A 12,198-nucleotide genomic window follows, 5' to 3' on the forward strand; every position below is an offset into this window, starting at 1 on the left:
GGGCGCCGGGGGAAGAGTCCGGCCCGAGCCCGCCTGGCCCCATGGACAGCTCGGCCGTCATCACTCAGATTAGCAAGGAAGAGGCGCTGAGCCCGCTGCGGGGGAAAGGTAGCTGGGACGGCGGGGCTGGGGGAGGGGAGGGGGTGCAGGACTGGAGGAGAGTGGGCTGGGGAAGGGGGGGCGCACGCGCCGGATGGACGGAGGACGCCGGGGGGCCGCTGGCTCGCTTTCGCTCCCCGTCCCGTCTCTCCCGGGCGATCTCAAAGCACCCTAGAGCGCTTGGAGAGGGGAGTTTGAACTGCCAGCTCTGGGGACACAGGGCGGGGTTTCGTTCTTTGGGCGCTCTCTCTGAGCCACTGTGGGGAAACTGAGGCTGGCGTGTGGAAAGGTAGCGGGGGGAAGAGGGGGCGAAGGCGGAGGCTGCGAGGTCTTCTTCCGCGGCACCCCACCCCCATCCCGGGAGTCTGGGAATAGAATCCTGGCGGTGGGGCCCCTGGGAAGTAACGGGCTGCGCCTGGGGGATTGCTTATTTGGGGGGTGGGAGGGGGCGAATCGAGACCACTCGGACTCCACCCCGTTCCGAGCCGGGTGTCAGGTCAGGGTGTGTGTGTGGGGGTGCTATGGGTGCCAGTACAGAGGAGGGGACCGTGTGTTGCTAACCCAAGAGTGACAGTGAATGGGCCAGGGTAGGGTGGGGTGGGGAGGGGAGCTACTCCGCCCCGCTCCTTCGCCCCCACTTCCTGGCGAGCCCGAAAGCAACGATTCCGAAGGCAGCCCAGAAAAGGGCAGCCACTCCTCAGGGCTACCCAGCCCGGCTCGGAGCAGATTACGAAGCGCCCCGGCCAGGGATCAGGCGGCCAGAAACCTGGGCACGGGGCTCCCCGCCGCACATTTGGGGCGTTGGTGCAGACGGGGCATAAGCCAGAGGAATGTCCCTGGTTTTCAACCCCTCGCCCCACCCCCAGCCTTCCCTGCTGGCCAGCGGAGCTCCGTCCAGAGCTCGGGGCGCCCCATCGGATGGAAATGAACTTGTTGTCTTATGTGCCGCCCCGCTGAACCCGAACTCCCGGGGCACTCCCGGGGTATCTGGGGCTGGGCGAACCGGGAGGGCTGGAGGGTGAGGGGCCGAGGACTGGGACGTGTCCGTGCAGATGGCGTGGGACAGAGTACAGGCTCCCCAGTGTCTGCGGCGCCGCCGGCCCCTCTCAGTGCCAGCTGGCACCGCGGACCTTGAACCCTAATTTCTACAGGGAGGAGGTGGACGGCAGGAAGGGAGAGGGTGGGAGGCGATCCCGGGAGGAGTTTGGGCCACCGCAGGGGCCCCTCGGGCCGGGGATCCGGTTCCAGGAAGTGCAGAATCCACACGTGCATATATAATAAGAGTATTTATAGCTTGCTTTATCCGAGAACCCCAGCTTCGGTGTTATTGAGAGAGACGAGACCTTATTTGTTATTGTATATGCTCTAAACCCAGAGGAACAGGCACAGTCTGGATCACATTATTATCTAGATGGCTTTATTGCTGACTAGCCCCCATATCGGGTATTATGTTCAAAGCACATACAGGCTATTGTAGAGCATCCGTTTAATCTAGTGACAGGTTATTTAGCCCTTTACACGTTCTAAGCACACACATGCCTACACACACACACACACACACACACACACATTCTTTCTAGATTACTTTTCTAGAGCAGCCAGTTTATATACATTATTTATTTTTAGAAATTATACACACGTATATAGCATAGTATTTGGAGATTACTTGATTAAATAGTCCACGTGGATGTTATTTATTATTCTGTAGATTACACCCGCCCATCAACACGAATCTGTGTGTATATATATGTATGTGCCATATTTATAGATCCTAGCATTATAGAGTATCCATTTTCTACATTAGTAAAATATGTCATTTATTATTTGATAGATTATACTCAGACATAACCCTCCCCGTATGCAGAATATAGTTCTAGACTATTATCTTTTTTATATATTATTAATAGATGTCATTTTTATATATTATTTAGATATTATTATAAGTCATCCAGTTTACATTATTCATGCATGTTATTTATTATTTTATCTCCTATGTACATTATAGATCATTCTATTATATATTCTCTATTTAACACATTATTATACCTTATTTATTACACAGTATAAGGGTACATGCTTATCTATGCATATTATGTTATTTCTGGATGGTTCTAAGTTATCCATTTTGTATATTATTCACATATAACGTTATTTCTTATTTTCCATATTATACACATACACATATATAATTTGTCCCTGCATCTGAGCTTTCAACCTGAACTTTTTGTTTCCAAATAGAGAAAAAGCCCAGCCTGGGATAGTGAAAAACACAACCACAGATCTGGGTTCAAATTCTGGTGTGACCATTTGCCAACTGTTTGATCCTTGGGCAAATCACTCTTTAGCCCAGTTCCTTCACGGGTAAAATTGAGACAGAGAGGTGATTGTCCCAAAGGTGGAAAGCCGTGAATTCTTGGAGCTGGCTGTGTTGTGGGTTTGTTTTTGCAGGACTAGGCTTCCTGGGGACAAGCAAGGACTTTGTATTTCTCTCTCTGGGATTGGGTGGTGGTGGAAGAGATCGGTAGTTAGAGATGCCCCCCAAAAGAGGGCCATTGGAACCCATTTTTCATTTTAATGCACAAGAGAAAGAGGGACGTTCAGAGGGGAGCAGAGTAATGGGGAGAATGTATTCTATACTTAAAAAAAACCCTCTTACTTTCTGTCCTAGCATTAAATCTAAGACAGAAGAGTGGCAAGGGCTCAGCAATGGAGGTTAAATGACTTGTCCAGGGTCACACAGATAGGAAGTGTCCGAGGTCAGATTTGAACTCAGGGCAAACTTTCTTGCAAATAAATATAGTCAGTCAAAAAAAAAAAATCACCTTAGCAGGAACTGAAAAATGGCTCATTCTTCTAAGAGGTGGGGGTTCTGGGTCACTGTTTGTCCTTCACAGTGCTGATGTCTTTCAAAGTTAAAAGTTTTCCTTTATGTTACTGGCAGCATCTTGTCCCATTATTCAGATACTCTACATTCATTCATACAAATCTAAATTCTCTGCAGGCATCATTCTGTTTTTAAACCCTTCCCTTCTGTCTTAGGATCAATACTCTGGATTGGCTCCAAGACAGAACAGCAGTGAGGACTAGGCAATGAGGGTTCATTTAAGTGACTTGCCCACTGAAGTGTTCGAAGCCACATTTGAACCCAGGATCTCTTGGTTCTCAATCCACAGAGCTGCCTACCATCCCCTGACAAGCATCATTTTTTAAGACTCAGTCTAAGGGGGAAGCTAGGCAGCTCAGTAGATAGAGAGCCAGGAGTTCCTAGGTTCAAATGTGACTTTAGAAACCTGGGCAAGTCACTTAATCCTCACCGCCTGGCCCTCACTGCTGTTCTGTCTTGGAACCTAAACTTGGTATTGATTCTAAGACAGAAGGTAAGGGTTAAAAAAAAAAAAAAGTTCACTTCCTGACCTGATTTCCTTTGACTGCCCTTAGGGAGTCCATAGTTGGAGAGAGTCGGGGAGCAGCCCCACAGTTGGTTGAGAGGCAGCCAGCTTTGACCAGGGAAATGCTTGCCTGGCCAATACCCCCTCCTTCCCATAGCCCTCTCTGGTCTGGTGGCTGGCTGTGCTTCTGCAGCCAGGGGTCTGCTGAGGAATGTGGGAGGGCTTCAGGAAAAAGGAAACGTTCCCCACTGCGCCCCAAGGCTTGAGGATGGTGCCTCAGACCCTGTGGATCTTGGGACGAGTCTGTCTCCTGGTGCCTTGAGCTACCAGAGCTTCCTGTGGCAGATTTTGGATTCCTCAGAACATAGATCTGTGCCTGGGAGAGTCCTCAGAGGTCCTTGGACCTTTTTTTACACTGGAGGAAACTCCCATGCAAGGAGAAGTTAAATGACTTCATCACACGGTAGTAATAGGAGAGGTAGAACCTGGATTCCAACTCACGCCCTCTCTGACTCTCAAAATCACAGCTCATTCTGTGGTGCCGGGCAGCCTTCCTCATCCTGGCTGGTTTGATTGGAGGCTCTTCCTCCTTGAGCATCCCAGTCTAATATGTTAGGGCTGACTGTCACTACCACCAGCCTCTTGAACCCTCTTTGGACCCCGCAGGTGATCAGCCGCCGCCGCCACCACCTTCAAAGAAACCCCGGGGCCGAAGAATCTTCCATTCCCTGTTTTGCTGCCTGTGTCATGATGACGCAGAGCCCGTGGCCATTAACAATAATGCCCCACTGCTGGTGGAAGAAAATGGGACTGTTCCCAAGGTCAGTACACTCGAAGGGGCAGGGGCAGTGTAATTATTGTAATCACCATGACTATTATTGATCATTCTTAATTGGTTATTGGTAATAACTATCAATCATTATCAACTAATGATCAACATGATTAATTAATAAATCATTTACATTTATATGGACTTTTAAGCTTCCCAGCATGCTTTCTTTCTTTCTTTCTTTCTTTCTTTCTTTTTTAAACTCTTACCTTCTGTCTTAGAATCAATTCTAAGTATTGGCTCAAAGGCAGAAGAGCGGTAAGGGCTAGCCAATTGGGATTAAGTGACTTGGCCAGCTTCACCCAGCTAGGAAGTGTCTGAGGCCAGATTGGAATCCAGGATCTCCCAACTCCTGGCTCTCTATCGACTAGCTGCTGCCCCAAACAGCAGTTATTATCCCCATTTTACGGATGAGGAAACTGAGATGAAGAGAGATCCAATTTCTTGCCTAGTTTCCCATTAGAGCTGCCATTTTAACCTGGGCCTCTTGACCACAGGGCCAGTTGATCTTTCTACCACGTGAGGCTCCGAGTTAATCATTAGAGTAATAACTCCTGGAACCTGAGTATTGCTTTCAGCTTTTCCAAATGGTTTCATAGAATTCAGTTCAACTCCATAAACATGCAGCGCCTCGTTTAATATGGCAGAGTGGAGCATGGCTAAGTGGCCCACCTCGGACACGTCGTAGATGCATTTTGTTGGACCTTGCGTGAGTTTTTTGGCCCATAACCAGTTCCTCATTTGCAAAATGGGAAAATAATACTTGTTCATCCCTTTCTACCTTGTAGGAGTGGTTCAAAAGACTGAGAAAAAGGACAGAATCTCTGTTGTCCTTGGCAAAAAGAACTTCCCAATGAGGCAGCTACCATGGCCAGCTGGTCCCTTCTTTTCTCCAGATAATCTTAGGGAGTTTCCTTGTGATTCGCTCACTGTGACCATCAGTCATGATGTGCCCACACAGCTGGGAAGTATCTGAGGCCAGATTTGAACCCAGGACCTCCCTTCTCCGGGCCTGGCTTTCAGTCCACTGAACCACCTAGCTGCCTCCTAAATTTAATTAAATTTTTTAAAAAAGATTTGGACATGACTAAACAACAACAGCTTCCATGTTCCTGGAAGGTCCGCTTTCTGCTGTGCCCAAATCACCTCCTTGTGAAAGTCAAATGAAGTTATATATGCAATATTGAAGACTTCCAAGGGCTCTATGAATGCATTATTATTATTGTTGTTGTTGTTGTTGTTATTACTGGTGATCCAGGCATTTTCTCATCTCAGCCTCCCAGAAGTCCTGAAAGAAGAGCTAGGGGAGATAAATGTGCCTTTTACAGATAAGGAGACTGAGGACAGGTGAAATCCTCTGCTTCCAGATCCTAGGGAGTATCATAGCCAAGACCAGAACACAGGGCTTCCCATGGACTCCCATCTGGGACCCTTTGCACTGAGCTGGCCTGGGGGTGGGCGACTGGGGAAATGTTCCTTAGGCAGTAGGGATTGAGGCCAAGAAGAAGAGCTGTTGGGGGACATCAAGTCGGACGGGCATTGTTCCTGTTGTCTCTTGGTGGCCCTCCATCCTTTTGTCTCTCTGTCCCCCTTTGTTGTCCCCACAGGCACCAGTTAAATACCTGCTTCCTGAGGCCAAAGCCCAGGACTTGGGCAAAATCTGTGTGGTCATCGACCTGGATGAGACCTTGGTGCATAGTTCATTTAAGGTTGGATTCTGACCCTGGGGACCCCCACCAGCCCCAGCCCTACCCCTCCCACCACCTTCTCAGGTCTTGGGGTTGGCACTCCTTGTTCCTCCCTCTCCTTCCACCATTCTCTAAGGGAAGGACTGGAGCCTGGACACTCGTCCACAGTCCTTTTGTGTCTCCCACAGCCCGTGAGCAATGCAGACTTCATCATCCCTGTGGAGATTGATGGAATGGTTCACCAGGTGAGTGGATGGCGGGGGGGCCATAGGGTTGGGTCACGGGCAAGAGTGGGAAGGGGTGAAGGATGACTAGAAGGGAAGGGAAGAGCCGGCCTCACTTAGGTTTCCTTTGAGTCTCTGAGGCTGCTAGACTCCAATAAGAACTGACCTCTCCTATACTAGAGTCCCTGAAAATTAGAACTGGAAGGGGCCCCTTAGGCATGATTAGGCTGGGTGGGGACTCTTGACTTGGGTCTATAAACTTGAGGCTTTTTGCTATTTTCCTCACTTCATCTCAGTATAATTGATAATCCTTGTAATCCTTTGAATTTTATTTAATGCATTTAAAATCCTGTTTCTGAGAAAAAGTCAGTAAACTTCCCACTATGCAATAAAGGTTAGAATGTTCAATCTGGTCCAACCCTCTCATTTGATAGATTGTGAAGTCCATCCCCAGAGAGGGGAGGGAAGTGACTTGCCTGAGATCAAACAGCTAATAAGTTAGTTTTTGTCTAGCTCCATTGAGAGAGCTGCGGTGCTTTCTGATTATTTCCCTATTCCTAATAGATCTCTCTGCCCTCCTCCTACCTCTCACCTCACCCTGTGGCCGGGACCCGTTTCAAGTAATCCAGGATAGGCTGTTTTCTCTTCAGCCTGTTCTCCATTACTTGGTTCGGGGGCCGGTACCCAGCATCGCTTGGGGTGAGGGGGGCCCTAGGGTACCCTATCCCCCTGTCCTACCTGTAGACCTTTCCTCTGGCAATCTCAATATGACCCAAGACTCAGTCCTCCTATGGGACCAGTAGGGTCAGGGCAGCAGTCATGGCAGCCGGGGTGGGTGTGGGGAATGGGAGAGTCCCATCCCTAGACCTTTGGATCAACTAGTGTTTCTGAGCTTCTCCACTTTCACTTCCCATTTCCTCTCCATGGGGGTGGCTGGCAAGTCCTCCCCTCCTCAGCCAGGCCAGTCCCTCACTGACCCTACCCCCAGGTCTATGTGCTGAAACGGCCCCATGTGGACGAGTTCCTGCAGCGGATGGGGGAGTTGTTTGAGTGTGTGCTTTTCACAGCCAGCCTGGCCAAGGTGAGCCCCTGCCTTCTTACTCATCCTCCCTTCTCCCAGTGCTGTAGGAAAGCCTCCTGGAAGGCCCCCATTCCTTCTCTCCACTTCCTTTTTCCACAAGGTGGGTTGGAGACTTAGGACTTTTCCTCCTCTGCTCTGTTTCCTTGAGAATCCCCATCACTCCTCCCCACTGATTAGGCCAAGTCGAAGATGCTGCCCTTCTAGATATGACCTTGGGGAAGTCTTGACATCTCTTTCAATCCCTACAGAACAACAATAATAATAATAACCATGATATCCCCTTCAAGACCTACCAAAATAATGATAATATAACAATAATTATAATCATAATAACCATGACATCCCCTTCAAACTCTACAACAGCAACAACAGCAATAGCGAAGACATCTCCATCAATCCCTACCAAAACAACAATAATAACCAAGACATACCCATCAATTCCTACCAAAACGATAATAATAATAACCAAGACATACCCATCAGTCCCTACCAGAACAAAAATAATAATAATAATAACTGTAAAAAGGAATTTATTCCTTTTCTCTAATTTAACAAGGGACCCTCTTACCATTGAGATGTGTAGGGATTAACCAGCCCACAGTGACAGGAAGTAGAAACCAGAGAGAACAAGTGAGGTAAGAAGGGGATATAAAAGGGGGCCAGCTTCAGTTGGTCAAGGGAAGTCATTTGCTGACAGTTAGTTTGGCAGTTGTGAGGAAGTTGGTTCCTGGGGGTGTGTTGGGTTGGTGGTTGGCATTTAGTTGCTGCAATATAAAAGGCGAACCTGAGCTTACTGAGAGGGCTTTAGCCATTAGAGGGCTTTTAGGCTTTTGGTTTGGGCTGTTAGGTTTTTTTCTTTCTTGAATTTTTTTGGGAGGTGGTTGCTCTTCGTTGACAGACCTAATTGGGGTTGGATTAAACACCGATTGGGTTGGTTTTGATTGGGCTGCATTGCATTGGAACTTTGTGGGGCAGTTGTTATTAGCAGTAGTTATAGGTAGCTTTAGGATAACTAGTATGGACATTGGGAAATTTTCTTTCTCTACCTCTTTCCTATATTTCCCTCCTTTACTATATTCATTTTACTATATTTTACTATCTCTAGTTCAATCAAACTTAATTGTTAATTGTTAAAAGCTGCTGGAAGTTTTCTTTTCTTTGGCTTAAAGGGATAATATTAATTTACAAATCTACTATATTCTCATTAAAACTTAAGTTATTAAAAGCTGCTCTTTTATTTTTGTCAAACCCCTAATTTAACCCTTATATATAACCAAGACATCCCCATCAATCCCTACCGGAACAATAACAATAACCATGACATCCCCTTCAAGCACTACAACAGCAACAACAATAACCAAGACATCCCTATCAGTCCCTACCAAAACAATAATAATAACCAAGACATTTCTCAGTCCCTACCAAAACAATAATAATAACCAAGATATTTCTCAGTCCCTACCAGAACAATAATAATAACCAAGACATCTCTTTCACGATCGACAACAATGATAACAACAATAACCAAGACATCCTCTTCAGTCCCTACCATAATGATAAAAATAACCATGACATCCCCTTCAAGCCCTAACAGAATAATAATAATTTTGGCCATAAATAATGTAACAACAACAATAGTAGGAGTAATAGTAATAGCATTTATGTAGTATCATAAGGTTTACAAAGCATTTTATATACATTATTTCATTTGATCCTTCCAACTACCCTGTGAGATGGGTTTTATTATTGAAGTGACCTGCCCAGGGTCACACAGCTAGTCGTGTAGGAGGCTGGGGCTCCCCTGCTCCCCTTTGCACACCACACATTATACTACCTATTCCTCCTCCCCCCACCTCATAGTATGCAGACCCTGTTGCTGACCTGTTGGACAAGTGGGGGTCATTTCGAGCTCGGCTCTTCCGAGAGTCCTGTGTCTTCCACCGAGGGAACTACGTCAAAGACCTGAGCCGCCTGGGTCGGGACCTTCGGAGGGTGCTCATCCTGGACAACTCTCCTGCCTCCTATGTCTTCCATCCAGACAATGCTGTGAGTAGGAGGAGGAGGGAGGGAAGGAGATAAGACTCCTGGAGTCTGGGACTGGGCAGGGGATGGGTCAGTGGTGGGACCGAGGTTTTGGAGCCTAGAAGAGTGGTGAAGAGAGGCAGATGGATCTCCCGCCTCTGAACAGATCCTCTCTAGGCTACAGACAGGGTGACGGGGGGCTGTCAGCCTGGTGGGACAGGAGCTTGGCCGTGGCTTTGACCATCTGCCCGTGGCCTCCATCTTCCCCCTTCTTAGGTACCAGTGGCCTCATGGTTCGACAACATGGGCGACACAGAACTTCAGGACCTCCTTCCTTTCTTTGAACGGCTCAGCCGCGTCGATGACGTCTACTCGGTGCTCAAACAGCAGAGGACTGAGAGCTAGTGAGGTGGGGGGCTGGTGCCCCTCCTGGTCTCCCAGCTCCCGGGCCTCCTGCTGGTGTCACAGAGCTAGGTCTGGCCAGGCACGCACCCCACCGACCCTCCACTTCAGCACTCTGGAAGCCAGTTCTCTTCTTCACACTTGAACTTCCAGTCACCATCTTCCTTTTCTCTTTTAAAGAAACAAATCTGATTTTAAAATTCAGTGCCACGGGGAAGGACTCTGTCCCCTTACCACCACCACCAGCCAGCCCAGCTCACCTCCTCAGACCCAGAATGGGAGGAGTGGATGAGGGGGGATTGGAGAGATAAAGGGGCAACAAGAAAGACTGAAGGTGGCCTTGGGCTTCAGGCTTGACCCCCTCTGGCTGCCTCCCTCCACATCTGGGCTGGGTCCTTTAACACCAAGCATCAGTGCCTTATGTGCCCTTCTGCCCCAGCAATGGGACTTTGGAGGGGGGTTAAGGTTCAAGGTGGGGACCCTCAACCCCTCTGTTCCTCCCTTCCAGTGTTGCTGAGTTTCTCTGCTGCCAAATTTGGGGACCCTTCTTAGGGAAGAAGAGGGAGATGTCTGTGTTTCAGCTTTTCTGTGACCCAGTACCTCACCCCCACTTAACTCCCCACCTCCACCCCAGCCTGGCCTCCCTTGGTAGGCAAGGTTGGATGCTAAGTGCCTTGTTCAGAGAGCCCCTCCTCCCCAGAGGTTGGAGGTGGCAAGGAAAAACATAGGAGATACCCCCAAAGCAGGTTTATTCCCCAAAACAGTCCAGATGAGAAGGTGAGAGGAGAAGTTTGGCTCAATGTCCCTCCCTTGCAGCTCCCACACCTACCCTCTGAAATGGAGTCTTTCCTCTTACAATTAGTGCCTCTTAAAAAAAGGAGGGCAGCTGTTACAGTTGAGGAAACTGAGGCATGGCAAAGAAAAGCCTACTGACCTAGATCTGAGTAGGACCCGTGAATACTGCCCCAGACCCCTATTGTCTGTAGGGGATGGGCTAGGGGACAAATAAGGGAATCCCCTCAGTAATAGAACATTCTCAGTCTTGGGGGGGGGGCAGTGGCCCCCTCAGCAATTCCTGCCTTCCTTATACCATCACCCCTACACACACACACACACACACACAACACCCTTTTTATCACATCTGCCTTAATCATGAATGTCCCAGGCCAAATGTGCCACCATTTGGGTGAGATTAGCCCTTTCAGTCCCTAAATGGGGTCTGGGGGAGGGGAGGAGGAGGGGCTGGGGACCAGGGCTCCCAGCCCCCATTGTGCCATATAAATATGTATATGTGTATATAGATTTTTAGAGGAAAGGGGCAGGGAGGCTGAAAGGGTGGGAAGACACTCCTTGTCCCTCTTCGGGGCCCAGGACCTGAGGGGGAAGGAGAGCGGGATGGGAAAGGATTTTTACATTTTTTAAACTGCTATTTTCTGAAAGGAGCAAGTGAACCTAGGGGATGCCAGTGCCTCAGTCCCCTGCTTCACTCCTGCTTCAGCCCCACCAGTCCTGGAGCTGTCTGGTGTGCCCTTAGTTTCCCCATATTGCCTGGTGGTTAATTTGGCTTAAGGGTTTGGTTGCAACCCCCAAATCAGGTGGAGTTGAGGGCCTCTGGGACCTCCTGTCTCCTTCTCCAAGCATCCCCTCCTTAGAATGGGGGTGGGAGGTGGAGGAACAGTCCATGCCTCAATTCAGTGCCTGCTTCTGTCTTTCCACTCTCCATCCTATCCCCTGCTTTGGGTCTGGTTTGAGGTGACTCATGGGAGAACCCCTTACACCCAGGGGTGATCTCTTCCCCCCAGCAGACTCCTGGTCCCAACATTACCCCACAGGCCTATTAGGAAGTCAAGAGTTCTGGTGGCCAGGCCAAGCTGTTCTGTTATGGTTTGGTTTTTTTCTTAGTGCCAACCCAAGCCACACAGCCCTTCCCCCTAACTCCTCCATGTTTGCTCGTTGGGGGACAGCTCCCAGGAAACCAGAGCCTGTGTCCCCTCCCTTCCACCCTGACTCCCTGGTTCTAAGGTGCCCTGAAGGTTGGCCCTTTGACCCCTTCCACTGCCTAATTATTGCAATACCAGTGCCAAGGGGGAGTCAGGGTGGTAATACATATCAGAGTGTTATTCTTAAATCAAAAAAAGGAGCCGGGAATAGTGGGCAGGGTTGGTGTAAGACAAAGCTCCGTCTAAGTGCCTTTTGTGGGACCCTGGGGTGATGGGAGTCCCTCGAGCGATAAAGAGAATACCAGACCCTTCCCGATCAACTTCTGTGTTTGTGTGGTTTTTTTGGTGGGGGAAGGGGAGAAGAGTAGACTTGGGGTGAGGGTCCTGGCCATGGGATCATGTGGGCGAGATCTCCTGGGTGTCTGAAGTCGGGTGTTTCTTAGGCTGCTTGTGCACCCACTCACTCAATATCGGTCAACCCTTCTGCCCTGCGAGGAAACATGGGATTCCTCTAGCCTGGGAAG

At 49.0% G+C, this 12,198-nt stretch overlaps 1 protein-coding gene across 2 annotated transcripts; it reads left to right on the plus strand.

Annotated features, from left to right (window-relative positions):
* The first annotated feature begins 6 nt into the window (after nucleotides 1-6).
* On the plus strand, nucleotides 7-11,994 carry CTDSP1 (CTD small phosphatase 1). Of its 2 annotated transcripts, XM_044670749.1 has the most exons (7): nucleotides 7-108; nucleotides 4,155-4,309; nucleotides 5,925-6,026; nucleotides 6,194-6,250; nucleotides 7,218-7,310; nucleotides 9,171-9,356; nucleotides 9,609-11,994. In XM_044670749.1, the coding sequence occupies exons 1-7, from the start codon at nucleotides 42-44 to the stop codon at nucleotides 9,735-9,737; spliced, it is 789 nt and encodes a 262-aa protein (XP_044526684.1). In that variant the 5' UTR covers nucleotides 7-41; the 3' UTR covers nucleotides 9,738-11,994. The 2 variants fall into 2 exon arrangements, with proteins under 2 accessions (XP_044526684.1, XP_044526685.1); XM_044670750.1 differs by lacking the exon at nucleotides 7,218-7,310.
* Nucleotides 11,995-12,198: the final 204 nt, after the last annotated feature.

Source organism: Gracilinanus agilis, chromosome 3 (genome assembly GCF_016433145.1).
Source record: "Gracilinanus agilis isolate LMUSP501 chromosome 3, AgileGrace, whole genome shotgun sequence".
In the NCBI taxonomy this organism is placed as follows: domain Eukaryota; kingdom Metazoa; phylum Chordata; class Mammalia; order Didelphimorphia; family Didelphidae; genus Gracilinanus; species Gracilinanus agilis.